At 60.4% G+C, this 18,905-nt stretch overlaps 1 protein-coding gene across 1 annotated transcript; it reads right to left on the bottom strand.

Annotated features, from left to right (window-relative positions):
- Window positions 1-1,176: 1,176 nt before the first annotated feature.
- Window positions 1,177-18,223, bottom strand: CHRNA4 (cholinergic receptor nicotinic alpha 4 subunit). The gene is made up of 6 exons (XM_061436924.1): window positions 17,963-18,223; window positions 16,382-16,533; window positions 12,685-12,729; window positions 12,489-12,598; window positions 8,099-9,434; window positions 1,177-5,505 (listed from the first exon to the last, which is right to left on the bottom strand). The coding sequence occupies exons 1-6, from the start codon at window positions 18,036-18,038 to the stop codon at window positions 5,380-5,382; spliced, it is 1,845 nt and encodes a 614-aa protein (XP_061292908.1). The 5' UTR covers window positions 18,039-18,223; the 3' UTR covers window positions 1,177-5,379.
- Window positions 18,224-18,905: the final 682 nt, after the last annotated feature.

Raw genomic sequence — 18,905 nt, 5'->3', positions numbered from 1 at the left:
AGGCGGCTGCTCATTGCCGGGGACTCCCCCATCTGCCCCATCCCCCACTGAGTGGAGTCCCACCTTCCCTCCCTGACCCGCTTCTCAGAGACAAGCTGCCGTTCGTCCTTGGTCGTGAGGATCCCTCCACCATGGTCTCCCTCACTGCCTTCTTCCTGTGAGGCCACTGAAGCCTCCAGGCCCTGGTACCCACAGCCCCACCCCTCCAAGGATCAGACCCCACTCAGGGCTCTCAGCCTTGGGCACACTGTGAATCAGCAGGGTGGGGTAGGTTTGGAGAACGTGTCCAGCCCACCCCCAGATGCTGAGGTGACCATCCTGGGCCCAGCCAGGGGCTCCCTACCTCCCTCGTAGTGGCCTCTCTAGTAACATCTTCATGGAACCCCGACCTACTGGCCCCTTACCTTGCCACTGCCCAGTGCGTCTCCCCTCGACCAACCTGGGCACCACAGCCTGTTCAGTGACCACGTCCCTTGGCTCCCCCTCTGCCAGGGAAACCCGCCAGCCATGGGCCCTGGGGAGGCACCTGCTGTGGCCCATTCAGTAGCTCTCTGAACACTAGGAAGAATTTGGGGTGGGGCCAGTGAGGGCTCCAAGGTGACACGGGGGCAGAAGCAGGACAGGCTGGAAGGGGGAGACCGTGGAACGTTCTGGGCAGGGACCCACCTGGGCAGGCTGGGTCTGGGCCTGGCCAGGCCCAGCCCAGAAATGGCAGGAGGAGAGAGCGAACTGAGGACGGGCTGGGCCAGGGGTCAACCCCTGACCTGTACAGGTCAACCCCCTGTAGCAGGGGTGCTGCAGGGAGGGGTCTGAGTTTTGTCCTTGGAGTGTCTGGAAGCCCCTGGGGTTCAAGCACAGGCTGTCGTGACCTGCTGTCTATGTGAACGGCCTGTAGATGAGAATGTGGGTGGCCACCAGCATCACCTTTTGCTGGGTTCAGGGGGCTGGAGAGAGACCAGCCAGGCCCTGGCCCTTCACTGTTTGACCTGACCAAGGGCTGACATGAAGCCTCACAGGACAGTGAAAGTCCCTCCCAAATCTCCCCTCTGCACACACACTCTTGCACCTCCCTGTGTGCGCATACACTCACTCTCACACATCCACACTCGCAGCACTATTTCCAGGTTTGGGAGCCAAGGTAACCTGGGGAAAAATGACATGTGAGCCAAGCACGACTCGGGAGAAGGGGAATATGAGTCCCCGTTTAGTCCTTTAATTTAAAATCACAGTATCTTCAAAGAGTTGGAAGGATGGGTAGTAATAACACAGAGCCAAAATTAACAGGCTTGAGGAAATACAGCATGGAAACATAAAAGGAGAAATAAAGTCAGTGAGGCAGGCTTGGTAATTACAGCCTGACCACAGACAGGCTGAGATCACTAGAGAGGCTACCCAGGAGGCTCAGGAAAGGATAAAATAGCAAAAGCAAGTGTTGCCTCCACACGAGGGGCTCCCAGAGGAAGCAGTGAGTCTATGAGGGGTCGGAATGTTGAAATAGGTGCTTTTTAAAGATTTGAGAATTAAAAAAAAAAAAAAAAAACGATTTGAGAATTAGAAAAAGACTTAAAATCCCAGACTGAAGGGTTCAAAGGGCCAAATGGGACCAGATTTTAAAACACGCCTTTAGATTCACTGATGCAAAAACATAGAGATGGTGGGGAAAGTCTTTAAACCCTTTTCTACAAGAGGACAAGAGCCGCTTGACATCAGAACACGGGAGAAAATGGCCTCAGAGTGTTGAAGGGAAAGGCTTGACCCTTAAACCTGGCAGAACTATTACTGAAACGAATAGGATGAAAATACATCCTGAGACCCAAGCCTAAGAAGGCAGGTCACACAGCACACAGGATCCCTTTGAACCCGGCTGAGGGCAGCTTCAGCAGAAAGGGAAAATCATCAGCACTTAGATTCACTACACCAGAAATCCCTGGTGAGTGGGCTTCCCAGGTGGCGTTAGTGGTAAAGAATCTGCATACCAATGCAGGAGATGTAAGAGACACGGGTTCAATCCCTGGGTCAGGAAGATTCCCCCTGGAGGAGGGGACGGCAACCCACTCCAGTATTCTTGCCTGGAGAATCCCATGGACAGAGGAGCCTGGCGAGCTACAGTCCATAAGGTTGCAAAGAGTCAACACGACTAAAGCAGCTTAGCATGCATGTGACTTAACATGCACACACACCTGGGTGAGTAAAACCTAGTGATGTTTGCCGTTCACGGAACCATCAAGCCCTCCCCAGACCCTCGTGTCCACAGTGACCTAGAACTAGATTCCAGGTTGCTCCAGAATCCCCACGGGGCAGCGAGGTGCTTGCTTTGTCTGGAGGTGGGAGGCCTGATGGAGACAGTTTTCATACCAACTTATCAAGCTCTTAAAGAATACATACGTGCGTGCATCCGTGCTAAGTCGCTTCAGTCATGTCCAACTCTTTGTGACCCCATGGACTGTAGCCCACCAGTCTCCTCTGTCCATGGGATTCTCCAGGCGAGAATACTGGAGTAGGTTGCTGTGCCCTCCTCCAAAGGGTCTTCCCAGCCCAGGGATCAGATCCACTTTTCTTACATTGCATTGGTAGGTGGGTTCTTTACCACTAGCACCACCTGGGAAGAGCTCGAAGACTACAAACAAACACTGTTCTATTAGGGGCAGCCACCAGGAGGGAAAAGACTGAACATATGACCTTCAAGATTAGCCAACTAGACGGCCTAACCAGATACGGGTGGAGCAGAAATTACAATAAGGGGGGGAAGGGGTTAGCTCTTCAAAAGATTGCATTAAAAGGCAAGATACAGCTTCCTGCTTCTAGCCCTGATGGAGTAGCTCACCCCAGACCAAAACCCATTAAAGAGCAGGGAAAATATACAAGGAAACTTTTTAGGCATTTTACTGTGGGATGGTCAGTTCTTCAAGAAACGGTGCTGAAACAACCCTCCCAGGCGGGTCTGGGAGGCACCCAGGTGTCAAGTTATCACAAGACACAGAAAATGAGACACAGTCAACACTAACAGGAAACGGACGCCCAGAGAGACCTGCCCGCAGGCCGGTGGAGGTGATGGAGACACAGACACGTTTTAGTTTATTGGGACAGAAGAACGTGACTCAGCACAACAAACTGCTTACGGATGGGGACAGGGTCACGGTGGGCGCCGACCGCTCCACACCCAGTGGAAGAGCAGAAAGGCCGTGAACTGGGGGCTCCGCTCAGACCAGGGTCACGGTGGGGGAAGCCCCTCTCCGGGGAGGAAACCAGGCATAGGCTGGAGGGGCTGGAGGGGCTGGAGGGGCTGGAGGGGCTGGAGGGGTCTGAGGTCAAATCTAGTTAAAACTCACTGATCTGAGGGCTTAGAACCAGGCATTTTTGTCGTAGGTAAATTTTATGTCAATCAAAAAAAAAAAAACAACAACAAAAATCCCTGGAGGCAAGTAGCCCAAAATAGTGGTCGTGGTTAATTTGGTGGGAATGTGGGTGATCTATTCTGCATGTGGATTTTCTGACTTGTTTTTGAGTCTCAAAGAAAGGAAAACACAGAAACCAGAAAGTGGGGGCTGTTGTCCTTCCTGGGGCTCCTGGTCTCTCCCAACCCAGGAAAGAGCATCTGCACACGGGCCCCAAGGCCCCCACTGCTTCCCCACATCTGGCGCCGGATCCGCTTACGTAAGGAGGATTGGGGTGATGACGTCTGAAATCTGCGTCCGGGCTGCGACCTTGGGGCCCGTCCTGTGTCCTGGTGAGCTGCCAGTCTGGGCTCTCCCCTAGCATCCTGAGAAGATTGGTGCCCCAGTAGCCTCCAGGGGGCAGGTGCCAGTCAGATGGTGTCCTGAATGTCCAGGGTGCTGGTCTGCAGTTCACCAGCAGCCCGGTGGAGGCTGTGAATTCCAGTCTCCTCCACCTGGGCAGTGCCCTCCAGCAGAACCTCTGCAGAAATGTCTTTGAACTTCACTAAATTATTCATTCAATTCTCCCAAGTTCCTCGTGACCCAGGTGCAGCCTCGGGGGAGACCCAGGGCTCCAACCTGCCAGCTACACCCCTGACACACAGGTTCTGGAGAGGCATAGCTTGACCATCACTGGAGAAGGGATTCCTTGGGCCTGGGGAGGCTCCCTCCACCCAGATGTGGCTCCTGGGGGAGGGGCCACATTGTCCAGACCCCACCTGGCATCTGGAGCCTAAGGGCTTGCAAGAATCCGCAGAGCAGGGGCAGCCCACCCCACATTACCACAAGGCCAGTGTTTCCCCGGGGTCTCAGGGGACACTGTGGTGGTCCCTGGTGCTCAGCCTTCATGAGGAGGGGACACTAGGCCCCTGGGGCCATTGCCCTCCAACCTCCCCTGGCCACCTCGGGCAGGGCAACCTCCACATGGTGTGAGGCAGAGGCTTTTGGGCTGTGGAGGGTCCCCTCCACCCCCGCTTCTCAGCCCCTCCCCTGCAAGGCACCACACTCCAGAGGGCCCCAGAGCTAGCCAGACAAGCAGTCCTCAGGGCCTCTGAAGTCACCACAGCTGCCATGTCAGGGAGGTCTTACCTGTCACTATGCCCCAGAGGGGTCCCCTGACTGTGAGCAGAGGGGAAATCAAGGGAGGTGGTGGGTGAGGAGCCCAGATCTGGGTCCCTCACAAAGTCTCAAGTCCATGGGAGACCTAGGGGCATCACCAGGCCAGCAAAGCGTCTGCCCAAGACCCAAGCACCCCTGCCGGGGAGACATCTGGGCTGCCTAGGGCTGAGGGTCCCTCACCCGAAGGGTACCTGCACCTGATTCTCCTCCACGGGGACCATGTCTAACCACTCCAACCCCAAGGCTCCTAGGGTGCAAAATCTGGGCTTTGACTAATGTGCCCAGAGGACACCAAACCCAGCCCCTGCTCAGAACCCCCACTCCCCGGCTTGGGACCCCTCCCAACCACTCAGATACCCCCTGCTTGGACCCTGCCCTGGAAGGTGAGGGTCATGTGTTTGCTGACTCACCTCTGGGGTCAGAGAGAGCAAGCCTGAGGACCCAGGGGTGCCCCAGGCCAGGATCTGTGCCTGGGTCTCAGGGATCCCACAGGGGTCAAGGGCTCTGGGGGCTAAGAGGGGCTGAGGGTGGCTAAGTGGCATGGCCTGGGGATATGCTGGGACGTTTGCTGAGAGCCATCAGCTGCACGTCCTTGTGGGAAGCCATCGTGTCGCCATGCTCTGGTTAAACTTTAATAAGACAGGCAGTGACACCGCCCTGCAGACAAACGGGCATTCACCCATCCCCCAGGGGTCCCAAGGGGTCCCCAGGGGTCCCCAGGGGTCAGAGGCTCCTTCCAAGGCCGTCTCATAGCAGACAGAGGATGGGGGGCAATCTGGTAAGTGGCATGACCCCATCGAGTTCAGGAAGTCCCGAGTCCGGGCCCCTAGATCATGCCGGCCAGCCAGGGAGGCAGGAAGAGGCCAGCAGTCCCCAGCAGGCAGACGATGATGAACACCCAGAGAAAGATGCGGTCAATGACCATGGCCACGTACTTCCAGTCCTCTTTCACCTGCAGACAGACACACACGGTCACTCCCAGCTGCCTCCCTCAGGCCTCGCCACAGCAAGAAACTTCTAGAACCTCTGTTCCTATTCTTGCCACCAGGGTCACCAAGGTTGCAGGCATAGCTGTGCTGGGTAAGGGGTGTGGAGGGGATGCAGCGAAAGGGCTTTGTCTGAAGTCTGGGCTCAGAAACTCTGGGCTGCAGGTGCCAACACTGTCTATGGGGGTGGCAGCAAAGCCACTGAGGGAAATGGGGTCCAGCATGGGGGCCCTACCAATTCCACCAGCCGGGCAGGTGCCTGAGCTCCCAGGAGGTAGTGGTGGGGACGCCTCTGAAGGAAGGCTAGGGTCCAGGCTATGACACGGTGAAGTGTGCTCTGGGTTTTTGATAGTTGGTGGCACCATGGGGACCACCCAGCCCCCGCATTTACAGATGGAGCCAGTGAGGCTGGAGTCAGCAGGCACCCACAGCCCCTCACAGTGCAAGGCAAGGGCCAGAGCATCCTGGATAGTGGTGGGGGGAGCTGACCTCCAGCAAGAAACCCAGGGCAGTGCTCACAGCTGGCTGTCCTTCACTCCTGCCTCTGCCCAGGGCAGGGCTCACGGCTGGCTGCTCAGGTGGCCTGAGCCCCTCATGGTCAGTGGGACGCTCAGGTCTGTCCCCAAAGACCCTGAGGGTGAGGATCAGACGTGAATACAGGCACAGCCCTGTGCTGCCAGCAGGCTCTGAGCGTGCAGTTGCTGGGTGGAGGGCTCCCTGGGGACAAGGGAGGGGACCCCAGGCTCGAGGTGAGGAACGTACTGAGCCCACCACCTGCGGCCACTCCCTGGACCCGACAAGGAAGGTGGCTGACCATCTGGGCTGCAGGGGGTACACAGAGGCCCAGAGGCAGGACAGGTCATGTTACATGTCCACGCTGGGGGAGTGGGTCCCAACCCCACCTGGGGTGCTCCCAGACAAAGCCTTAGGGAGGCCACAGGCGGGTCCTGGGTGGGTGGTTGTCAGCACTTGAGTGACCAGAAAGGAGGGGCACCTGGGCTCCGGCCCGCTGGACCCTAGCAGGGCCCACAGGCCTGGCCAAGGGCAGGCTCAGCCTCCCATTTTGGGGGCCTTGAGAGAAAGAGAACTTTTCACTGTGGTTTTCTGCTCTGATGTTTAAAGTAATCAGCTGCATCGTGACAGTTTTAAGCCAAAGCTGAAAGGGCCGAGTTTATTCTCGGGTAACCAGAGCAAATGGGGTCACTTGAGAGCCAGGGAGCGACAGGACCCTCTGTTCTATGAAGCAGCCAGTGGTGCTGCCGCATCCGAGCAGGAGCAGTCTTTCCAGCCGCCCCCTCGGAGGTTGAAACGCTGCTCACAAAGCCGCCCAGCCCCCATCCCAGGTCGGTTCCTCTGAAGTTGCTTTGCTTCCCAGAACCTGGGCACAATGCCGGAACCAGAACCAGGTTGTGACAGCTGGGCCTGTGATGTGGATGGAGGGGTCTGGGGACAAGGGGCTGGCCCTGCACTAAGAACCACTGGGCGCCTCCGAGATCCTGGTGACACTTCAAAGGCATCGATCTCTTCTCAGCAGCCCCTCAGACCCGCACGTCAGAGCTCCTCAAGAACTGGGGAACACAACGGGCCCAGAGCCAGCGTCTCCCGGTGGAACCTTCCAGAAACCCTCGGATGACTTCACAACCCCTTGGGATTCAGAGGGCAGCTAGGAGACTGACTCGCTTTTAGGTGGGGTGGCCCAGCCACAGGACAGACAGTCCCCAGGGATCATGTGTGTCTGGGAAACGATCACGGGCTGTTCCCGAGGAGGCAGAGGGATGAAGAGGTCGGGGAGGGAACTGCAGTGTCTTGCCTGCCCACAGGCCTTCGTTCCTGCAGGAGGAAGCTGATGTGGGGCAAGGTCACAGCCCAGGTTGAGCGGCCAGTAATGACCAAGCAGACTGAGCGGTGCCCTCCCCCACCCGCCTATGTGCTCCCCTGCCCCACCCCACCCAGGATCTGAACTGGGGCTTGGCCCTCAGCCTGGACTCACCCTTGCAGTCCCTGACTCCACAGGGCCCTGATTATGACCCGTGTCTGAGCACCTGCCCTGCTCATCCAGACCTCAGGCGCCCTCTCTCTGGCCAAGCATGAGGGTGCTGGCCAGAGGGTCCTGGGTGCCAGGCCTGATTTCTCCTCTCCCCGTGCTAGGCCACAGAGGCCACTCAATCTCATCCCATCTCCTCTCAGCACCTCTCACCGCAGACCCTCCCCGGGGGGCCCACAGCAGGGTGGGGGGCACTTGAGGTCAAGGGAGGTGCTCACCAGGTGCAGATGGCACTGGGGGCTGCCTAACACCCCACCTGCAGGCAGGCTCCTTGTGCCCTGAAGCCCAAAGGAGACACAAGAGGTCCACTCTGCTCCAACAGGGCCACAACTGGGGGTACCTCCTGCCCCCAAGCTGATGGAGGCTTGGGGCACAGGGAACAGCCGGGTTGGGGTCCTGGTTTCTCTGTCTTTCACCAGTCACCTCCTCCTTCAAAGTGGATGGGGTGGTGGGGCCCCATGACATGGACAGGGCAGCGGGTCCCCCCCTTCCAGGTGGCTGTGGTGGAGACTTACCGAGAAGTCTGTGTCTTCCGCCTTCAGGTGGTCTGCGATGTACTGGACGCCCTCCACCGCCCGTGCCAGGGCTGGCGACAGGGGCAGGGGTGGTGCTCTGGTGCTGGAGGTCTTGAGTGTGGCATTTGGGGCCCCCGGCTCCTTCCTGCACTGGCATTTGCAGGAGGCAGCCTGGTCTGGGGGCGGGAGCTCGGCTGAGGGGGCCTTGGTCGGAGAGGAGGGGGAGCTATCCGCCAGGTGGGCGGCCGGTGAGGCGGCCTCCTCTCGCGGCCCGCAGTACTGAATGCTCCGGGACCGGCACCGCACACCGTCCTCCACCGCTTTGCTGGGGCTGGACACGTGCTGGACACTTAGGGACCGGCTTTTGGTGAGCCCTGGGGCCTGGGTGCCAGTGAGTGGACGGCAGGGCCCAGGAGATAGGCAGGGGCTGGCCTTCTCGGTCTCTGAAGGCTGCAGAGTCGGCACCTGGTCAGAGGGTGTTGTACGGGCTGGCTGGGGCTTGATGGGCTGGTCCACCCCACAGGTCAGGGACGGAGACCGGGCGGGCTCCCCCTGGGGCTCCGGCCAGAAGTGCGGAGTGCTGGCCGCCTTGTGCATGGACTCGATGAGCCGCCGGCAGTGGTCCTTGACCACAGACGGCCGCTTCATGAAGAGCAGGCGCGGCACGATGTCCAGGAAGACGCGGCGGACCCAGGCGGGCATGGTGTGTGTGCGTGGGGAGCGGTGGTGCACGTTGAGCACGAAGACAGTGATGATGATGGAGAGCGTGACGAAGATCATGGTGAAGAGCAGGTATTCGCCGATGAGCGGGATGACCAGCGAGGTGGATGGGATGATCTCGGTGATGAGCAGCAGGAAGACGGTGAGCGACAGCAACACGGAGATGCAGAGGGTGATCTTCTCCCCGCACTCGGAAGGCAGGTAGAAGACAAGCACGGTGAGGCAGGAGATGAGCAGGCAGGGGATGATGAGGTTGATGGTGTAGAAGAGCGGCAGGCGCCGGATGATGAAGGCGTAGGTGATGTCCGAGTAGACCTCCGCGCAGCACTCGTACTTGCGTGTGTTGTAGGTGCCCACGGCGTCCACGATGACCCACTCACCGCTGTCCCAGAAGTCCAGCTGGTCCACGCGGCTGTGCATGCTCACCAGGTCAATCTTGGCCTTGTCGTAGGTCCAGGACCCGAACTTCATGGTGCAGTTCTGCTGGTCGAAGGGGAAGAAGGTGACGTCGATGCTGCAGGAGCTCTTGTAGATGGCTGGGGGCGTCCACTGCACCCGGCCGTCGTGGAAGAGGTGGGCCTTGGTCAGGTGGGTGACGGCAAAGTCCCCGTCCGCGCTGGGCAGGAGAGAGAGGTGGTGGGTGAGGCACCCGACACCTGAGGTCCAGAGCTCTCATGCCTCTGCCCACTACACCCACCCTCACTTCACAGTGAGGCCTCGCCCGGGACCAGACAGCTCTGGGCTCATTGCTCATGGTGCCCATGTCCAGCTCATTGCTCCCCTGCCCACCTTGCTGTTTCCCCTGCCCTTGGGGGTCACATGCCGTGGAGACTGTCTCAGCAGCCCACACCACACTTGACATCCAAGCCTGACCATGGTGATGACCACGAATATTTGGGGGCTAGAAGGGCCATCCATGCCACATCTGGAGCCCCTGATGCACTAGTGGCCCCAGGGCAGCACACAGAGTGCCTCGTTCCCTGTGGTCACCCTGGAGCTGGACGGAAATCTGACCTGTCTCACCACCTTCTTCTGCTCCAGGCCAGCATTTTCTCCCCCACAGATCCCCCCAAACCTAGAGGCGAGAACCCCCTTCTTGCACAGGTGAAGACTCTGGGGCCCAACAAGGCAAAGACTGGGCCTCCCAGAGGGGGATGTGGACTCCAGCCATCACATCCCAGGCCCTCAGCCCTCCTGCCAGTTCCCTGGCCTCGGGGCTCCCTGTCCACAGACCTGGCAGGCAACAGAGCTAGGGGCTGCTGTCCTGGCCCAGGCCTGGGTCTCCCAGGGACAGCCGTCTAAGATGCCCATGGTGAGGAGAGGGGCATATTGACGCCATGGGGGACCTGGGGACACCTGCCCACAGTCTGCTGAGAACACTGCCTGCCCCCAGGGTCAGCCACTCTCTCCTCTGCTGCTGGAAGTGCCCAGTCCCTAGTCTGAGTCCCAAGCTGTTATTGCCTGGGTCAGGAGGGCCCTCTCTCAGCCTGTTTCCCTGCAAGGCCTGAGCTGCCCACACTGACCACACGGGGCACCCACAGGCAGGTGAGGGAGCAACTGTCCTGGGCTTCGACTCTGAAATGCTGACAGGAGACCTCCCCTCCTCCCACCGGGGACAGCCCCACAGACACTAGTCTCTGAGCCCATGTCTTCACGCTCCTGTGCTAAGGGCACTTCCACCCTGGGCTGGTCCCTTACTCTGCATGTGGGACTCTGGGACCCAGCCACCCAGGGCAACCCCAGGAAGAAGGAGCTTTCCCAAGGGAAGTTGTCACCACCCCCACCTCCCTGCCACCCCACTCCGCCCCCATCACCACTCTAGGAAGTCCTACCCCTCCCCCACAGTGGGCTTTGCATGCCAGGGGACAAAGCACCCCCCAGAAGCTGGCCCAGCAAGCCCAGGGGGAGTGGTCATTGGGACAGCTTGTGGGGAAGAGGTCAACCCTGCCCGTCAGATTCCTGCTCTAGGCCAAAGACGCCATCCACATGAGGCCCTCTGCCTGGCAGGCCAGTGGAGGGAAGCCCCTGTGGACAGCACGGCCTCACGTGCACTCCCTCCAGCCTCGAAGGGGTACCCCCAAAGCTCTCAGAAAAGCCACCCTCAACCCTTCCCCTTGCCTAGCAGCCCGCGCTGACCACTGGGCCACACGCAAGTGCACATGGGCCTGATTCCTGGAAATAGGCCTCCCCAGTGGCCATCTGGCCAACATCACCACCAGCCCTGGGCTCCATCCCTGCCCACGCCCAACCCCCTCCAAAGAGGGCCTTGGTGCCAGCCTCCATCCGCAAGGGAAGCTAGGGGTCCAACCTGCTACCTCTGGGTCTCGGTAGGGAGTCTAGAGAGGGAAGGGGCTGGGCTGCCATCCTGGGGGCTGTATGCCTCCCAGACCTGCTTATTGGTCTCGGTTGAGCAGTCACAGAGCACAATGCTCCCCTGGGTCCCAGAGTCCTGACCCTGGTCCCTGTGTTCTGGGTCAGAGAGGTTCAGGCAGATTCAATGTTGGGTCCCCTAGGGGCTGGGGGAGCTGAGTGGGGACTCCGGGGGGCCTTAGGGGGCCTGGAGGATTCCAGGGCTCAGGGTCTGACCGGGCAGCTTGCAGAGGGACAACAGAGAGTCTGCCCCGCCTCCCACTCTCCAAGCGACCCCCCTTAATGCATCCCTAAAACCCTCTCCTCCACGTGCGGCCGCTCTCCCTGCTGCCATTACTGGAATCAATTAAGCTGCAAGTGGAGCCCAGTCATTCTTAATCAAATAGCATTTGTAGGTCAGGCCCAAGCCCGGGGCCCAGGAAGGCTTTTGTGCAGAAGCACCGGGGTCTGGGTGGGAGGGCAGGGGGCTGTGGGCAGGGGGACCAAGTGCTGCCATTGGCTGTGTTCATCAGTGCTGTGGGGCCGCAGCCACCCAGAGCCTGGGTCTTCCAGCATGGATTCAGCTCTGGGTGAGCTGGCCTGGCAATGACACAGCAGAGACCAGGGACACGGTAGGCTGTCAGGCTGCCCCGAGGTCAAGGACCCAGCCAAGGTCCCAGGAAAGGACAAGTTCAAGGAGGCCAGCCCTCTGGAGCCCATGTCTGCCATGGCAGTGCCCATAGCCCCCTGGCCCCCCAGCACAGAAACACTCTCCAGAGATGAGATTTCAGCTCAGCTCCCACAGCTGGGACACAGCCCTGACAGAGGCTTTGTTTGCGGAGTGTGATGAGCTGGGGTTTGGGGACTTTCGGTGATGTCTGTGCCGGGAGCACAGATGGAGGGGCAGGGGAGGGCGGGGACAGGCATGCTGTTCTGGGGGCTCCCTCTCCACTCCCCTACCCTGCCCTCTGCTCCAGGACTGGGTGACCAATGTGCAGGGGCCCAGCCTCCCCAGACAGGGACTGATTTTGGAACCAACTCCAGCCCGAGGGGGAACTGGGAGGGGCCCTGATCCCTTCCTTGCCCTCCAAGAGACTGAGGCCCCAGGGCTGGCACGGGCAGGGAAGGAGCCCTCAGGCACCTGCAGGCCCCCAGAACCCCCATCTCCTTGCCTCTTTGCCCGTCAATGGGCCTCAGCACCCTCTATCTCCGCCTGGGCCCGAGGGCTGAGCTGTCTGCCTCTTGCTCACGCTGGCTTTGGCAGAGATTCCTGGCGGGGATGTGGCTGGATGTGGCCCCACCCACTAAGGCCCCAGCTCACTTGTTGTACAGGACGATGTCTGGCCGCCAGATGAGCTCAGAGGGGATTCGGATGGAAGTCACGTTCTCATAGTCGGCGGGGTCCCAGTGCAGCTTATAGTCGTGCCATTCCTGCGGGAAGAAAGGAAAGAGGGGGGTCAGAAGAGACGGGTAGGGAGAGGATGGGGAGGGGGCAATGAGGGCTCTCTCCCACTCACCTGCTTCACCCACACATTCGTCGTCATCATCTGGTTCTTCTCATCCTAGGGCACGAACGAGAAGAAGGCAGGTTGTGATCCCCTTTGGTTCAGGACACATCTCTCTGGCCAAGCTTCCATACCCACAAGGACGGGCCAGGGCCGAACATGGGGACTGGGTGACCTCAGGAGGGAGGGAGTGTCTCGCCCCTGGAGGCAACCAAGCCCAGGATGACAGGCCCAGAGGGGACTGAGGGCCACAGGGTAAGTCCCCTTGACCCTTCTAAGAAGGAAAGTGTGGACAGTGTCCAGCTGACTTTACAGGTGGCTGGGCCTGGCCCTCTCCAGCTACGTAAGTAAGGGTGTATGCAGCACCCAGGGCTCCTAGCTGCTGGAGGAGCTGCCCTCTTCCCAGCAGCCCATGCTGGTCCTGCCCACCTGCATCACTGCCTCCCAGCTGGCCAGCCTGCCCCCTCCACTACCCCTGAGCCACCCACTCACTGGCCAAACTGCCTCTCCAGGCCCAGAGCCTCAGGACCTGGAGGTAGATAGGTGAGGGTCAAGAACAGGTGAGGCGGGAGCAGGAGACCCGGCAGGCTCCTCTACAGGTCACTGAGAAGCCCCCTGCCAGGCGAGAAGGGCTGGAACACACACACCACTCACACACACTACACACACACACTGACACTCACATACAACACTCACATGCACGCATACACACTGACACACTCACACACACAACACACACACTCTCACATACAACACTCACATGCACGCATAAACACACACAATACACACACACTCACACATACACACAACACACACACACAGCACACACACACTCATACACTCATATACAACACTCACATGCACGCATACACACTGACACACACATACACACTGACACACACACTCACACAATACACACACGCTCACACACTCATATACAACACTCACATGCATGCGTACACACTGACACACACTGACACACCCACACACACATACTCACACACACAATACACACACACTCATACACACACACTCACACATACTCACATACACACACACACTCCCTGCTCCCTCCTCCCCTCTTCCCAGCCCTCCTCCCCTCTTCCCAGCCCTCCTGTTCACTGGACACAGGCAGTCAGACACCAGCACAGGCTGGAGAAGAACGCCAGCCTCTGTGCATGGATGTAGGGGTCCTCTTACCCCACCCTGAACCTGCAGGGACCATGCAGCACCCAGCCCAGGCAGAGGGCAGCTGGGTTGGGGCTGGAGGGGGCTGGCTCCTTGCAAAAGGTTTGGGGTGGGACACTTGCTGCTGATGGAGGGTACTTCTCAGACAGCAGGGTGCCTGCAGGGCCTGAGGGACAGGGACTGTTCCCCTGGGGAGAGTAGAGGGACTGGACACAGGCTCTGGGGGGCGGTGCTTGAACCAGCCTCTCCCCACTTTATGATGGCCCAACTTTTTCCCTTGTCGGCTCTAGACCAGGGACACACAGGTCGTCAGGATGACTGCTCAGCCCAAAGAAACGCGAGGATGGTCAAGAAGTGAAGCACCCAGTGCCCAGACCAGGGCTGGGGGCAGATGGTTATTCAAAGGCAAGGCCGGGGAGTCTCCCCTCCTGTCCAGGGGACAAGCCCTGGGTCGGCTGGGTCACGGGAAGGGACCACATCTCCTGCCACCCCAGGCACTGCCTTGGTCCTGATCTCCCTCAGGGCCACCTGGGACATGCCGCCAGAGGACACTGAGGATAAGCATGACCTGAGCAGGGCCCGGACACCACTCCAACGACCTTGACCTTGGCAATGCAGTCCTGCAGTGATGCCGCCCCCACCACCACATCCTTCCATTCCCCCAGGGGAAGCTGGCCCGGCTCTGCCCCATTCCCTGCCCCCAGATCAAGCTTCCAGGTGCCGGGCCTGGCCTCCTTCCCCTTGTGCCCACCCCTCACACACCCCCCTTGCAGCTGTCTACCCGTTCACCCCACCCGTATGAAGTGCCCTTCGTACATTCGGGCACCTGAAACGTTAGTCCAAGGCCCAGAGGTGCCCAGGGATTCCCAGCCTCCTCTGCAGGCGTGAACACACACGAACACACACACACCAGGGCACAAACCTGCAGCAAACACTGCAGCCCTTCAAAGAGTGGGCAGGGAGGCGGCCCCTTCCACAAAAGGCCAGCACCCAGGACAGGCAAGGACGTCTCATCAGCACACGTGTGCAGGAGTGTCCTTGGCCAACTCGGCTGCAGACAGTAGGGCTGGAGCAGCTCCTGTCCAGCCCGGTGCTGCCATGGGGCCACTGGTGGGTCCCACACTGGGGTTTCGGGACTGGTGTGCTCCGGCTGTCTCTCCTGGGCAAACTAGGGAGATGGAGGGGAGGAGGATGCTGCGATGTGGGAGTGGGGGGGATGCTGCAACATGGTGGCCGGGGGACGAGAAAACCCCAGGAGCTCAGGCAGGAGGCCAGGCCACAGTGCAGCTGACCCAGAACATGAAGCCACAGCCATACTGGGAATAGTGTTTACGAACGCAGTGGGTCGGAACCCTCGCCATCCTGAGCTGCCTTCTGGCTGCACCCCAGCCAGGAGTACTTTACAAGAAGCATTTGAGGCTTGGTTCCAGGAGGCCTGAGAGCACAGGCCAGGATGGGAGACTGACCGGGTCTCTCTGCTAATGGGGCGCAAGCATGGCTCTTTCTGTCAGTGTGAACGTGGCCACAGCCCCCACCCTTCACCTCCCAAAGCCCCTCGGATGTTGCTGGCTCACTCATCCCATTCCACAGGTGAGAAGGCCAAGGCCCCAGGGGCCACTCAATACACCTGGCACGAGCTGGAAACCAGGATCTCCAGGCTCCGAAACTGGTGGCTCCCCCCCTCACAGAGCCCACTTGGGGTTGGGGTCCTGTCAGGGACATGGGGTGGATATTTGGAGAGATCTACAGCCCCTGGCAGCTCCTCCTGGAACCTGAGCTGACTGGAAACCCCAGTCCAAACCCAGCCAGCCTCAGACCCTCTTGCAGCCAGCAAACCAACTCCTGGAGGACTCCTCCAGGCCAGGCTGGAGCCCACACTCCAAGGCCCTTGGCTGCTGCCCCAGGATGTGCAGCCAACACGCAGTTAGACCCATAGGACAGGCCCCCACCCTGAATGGTCACCCCCACGCCTCCAGAGCTGCAGCCACTCGGAGGCTGGACCTTGACCTCCTCCCAATAGCCTCCTGGGTCCCCATCCAGGGAAGTAAACTCACCTGACAGCCTGTCTGACTCGCCAGGTTGCCCCATTCCAGACAGGTTGGGGGAGCCTCCTGAGCAAGGTGAAGGTCAAGAGGGGCTGCCAGGGCACCACACGGCCCCACCCTGACCAACTCAGTACCAGGACTTACCCCAGACCCTGCACTAGCTCCACAGATGAGTCTCCTGCTCTCTGTCTCTGACAGTCACAGCCCTGATCCCCTGCTGCAAATCTGGGCCTTTAAGCTTTTCTACATGGAGAGGGAGGAATGGGCAGGGCCTTGGAGGGCACTGCATGGAACAGTCCTTGCCCCCCGCATTGCTTAGGTGTATGTGCAGGACTCAGGCAGAGCTGGGACTCAAGTGCAGCCCTCCCAGCTCATCCAGCCCGCTGCCCCCAGCCCCAGGGACATCTCCAGGACTATCCCTCCCTGACACAGGTCGGCCCTGGGTTGCTGACCCCCACCCCATCCCCAGAACCTACCACATCAATGAGCTGCGCGATGGATAGGCCGAAGTGGACAAGAACCGCATCCGAGATGTTAGCCACAGGCCGGGACCACTTATTATAGCCAGAGAAGAGCTTCTTCAGCAGCCGCTCCTCCGCATGAGCCCGGGTCTCTGCATGGCTGCTCACTGGGGGGACACGCGGGTGCGTGGCTCAGGGGAGGGACAGTGGCCATCCAGGCTGCACCCTTGGGCCTCCTGCCAGGCCTCATTCAGCACTTGGGCTCCCTTCCAGCCCCTCAAAGCACATTCCTCCCTCCTATCTCAGGACCTTTGCACCTGCTGCCATACTTCCGTTCGCAGTTTCTCCTCTACCCCAGGGAAGGGAAGCCTTCTGAGCACTGGGTCCATCACTGTGAGAAGGTATCACTGATGTGATGAGTGCTGACTGGACAACTCCCCATCAGACTGTGACTGCGGGAGAGAAGGGCTCTATCTAGAGCTACTAGCACAGTCCTGAGCACCTTGTCTCAAAGCACAAGGCGGGGGTAACCGCAGGACAAGACGGGGCAGGCCCAGGCAGGGAGAGAAGGACGGGGAGTGAGGGCTCCACCCCTGAGGGTTTCCTGTGGCTGCAGCAACCGCAAGTGATCATCCTGGAAGACCATCCTGGATGCATGAGTGACCTGGCACCCCCAGACTGGCACGCTGCATTCCTGGATGGTCTCTCCTCAATGACCAGGTCTGGAGTGAACCTGGGGAGGGGCTTCCTCATTCAGCCCAGCCCAGTGGCCAATCTGTGGTCTGAGAGCTTCCCTGCCACTCTTGGGCACCTGTGCTTCGACCACTGCATCGTGGAGGGCATCTGAGGGCAGGACAGGAGACCCTTGCTTACCTGCTCCTCTCAGCTCAGTCCTGCTCACCTGGGAGTTACAGCTGGACCCATGAGGGCATTCACAAGTACGTCTGGGATCAGTCCTAGACCCGCAGGACCTTCACTCCCAGCCCAGAGCCCCAGCCTGGTCCCTCTGACAGTACAGTATCTCTCCTTCCTCACTGGGGAGGCCAGAGGATTAAATTCCCTCCATGCACCCCTGAAATAGCAAGGTGGCTTCCCAGGGAATGGGGAGGAGCAGGGGCTGGAACCTCGACAGTCCTAGTGAGCCTGGGGGAGCAGAAGGGGTTTGGGTGGGGCCCTGCCAAGGGCAGAGACCAGCCCTCTGATTCCCCAGCCCCCAGGGGTGGGGGGTGGGCAGGCATGGTGCAGCCTGCAAGGAAATTGGGCAGAATGGATAAACGGGGGTGGGCCGCACCTCTCTCCATTCAAGTTGAAGCTTCTGGGTCTAGCTCTTGAAACAGCATCTCCCCCACACCCACCCCAATCCTTTTCTTCGAATTGCCGAACAGGTTAACTCTTTCTTCGCCTGGCTCCGCCCGCGCCCGCAGGACAGTCTTTTGCGTCTGGGGGATGCGGGGTTGGGGGAGCCTCCGCAGCTGCCCCGTTGCGAACACCCGCGGCTTGGGACCGCAGCCAGGAGCCTCCCTCCCTCTGGCTCCGGAGGTCCGAGGCTGCCCTGAACCGGGCGAAAGGGGGTCCTTCCAGCGCCCCGAAACTTACCAGGCAGGAGGCCGGCCCCTAGAAGCAGCAGCAGCAGCGGCGGCAGCGGCGACGTCCCCGGGCCCCCGAGCTCCATGGCGCACAGAGCGGGCTCTAGATGCGGGCGGCTCCCGGCTCTGCCGCGCCCCTGCTCTGAGCTCCCGGCGCACCCAACTTCATGCCCCCCGCGCCGCGCGGGCCGCTCCGTCCGCAAAGCCTCGCTCGGTCGCTCCTCCCTGAGGGAGCGGCGGCGGCTACCGGACCGGGATCGCGGGCTGTGGGCTCCGCGGCGCTGCCCCGCCCGGACCTGCCTGCCTCCAGCCGGCGAGGAGGAGGGGGAGGAGGGACAGGAGGAGGGAGCAGGAGGGAGAGCGAGGACCGGGAGGAGAGGGGGAGGGGGATGCACCGCGAGTCGAGAGAGGGCGCGGGGGCTGAGGTCGACCCGCGCGGGGGCAAAGTTTCCTTTGACCTCCCAGGGCCGGGCACGTGCCCGAGCCACGAGTGGGGGCCCGGCAATCGCTGCGTGCGTCTCGGGGATCCCGGCGCGGGCTGGTTTGCGGACCACGAGACATCAACCCTCACCCTGTCCCCAGCCCCGCGCCTCCACCGCCTGCCTGCAGGGAGGGACGCGCCCCACGTTCTCCGGGCGCCAGGAGGGGCGCCCGAGCGGATGTGGTTAACTTCACCACCCCGGCTCCAGCTGTGCAGTTTGTAAATCACAGGTCCCTGATCGTCTTCCCCAATCAGGCGCTCAGGACAGAATCCTTCCCATCGGCCTGTCCCCCGCGGACCGGGAAGCGTTCAGAAGGGCTTCTACCCGGCAGCCGGCCTTTCTGGGACGAGGAGAACTCTAACGCCCCCTCCCCAGGCGAAGCCGCTTCTTGCCGCCTCCAGGTCGGGCCTGGGCCGGGGTCTGCTGCCCCCGCCTCTGAACGGCCTGCGGCCGGGTGGACTGCGCCGGCGA

Source organism: Bos javanicus, chromosome 13 (assembly GCF_032452875.1).
Source record: "Bos javanicus breed banteng chromosome 13, ARS-OSU_banteng_1.0, whole genome shotgun sequence".
NCBI lineage: Eukaryota > Metazoa > Chordata > Mammalia > Artiodactyla > Bovidae > Bos > Bos javanicus.
Note: the sequence above shows the minus strand (reverse complement) of the source record. Positions and strands in the feature narration are given on the sequence as shown.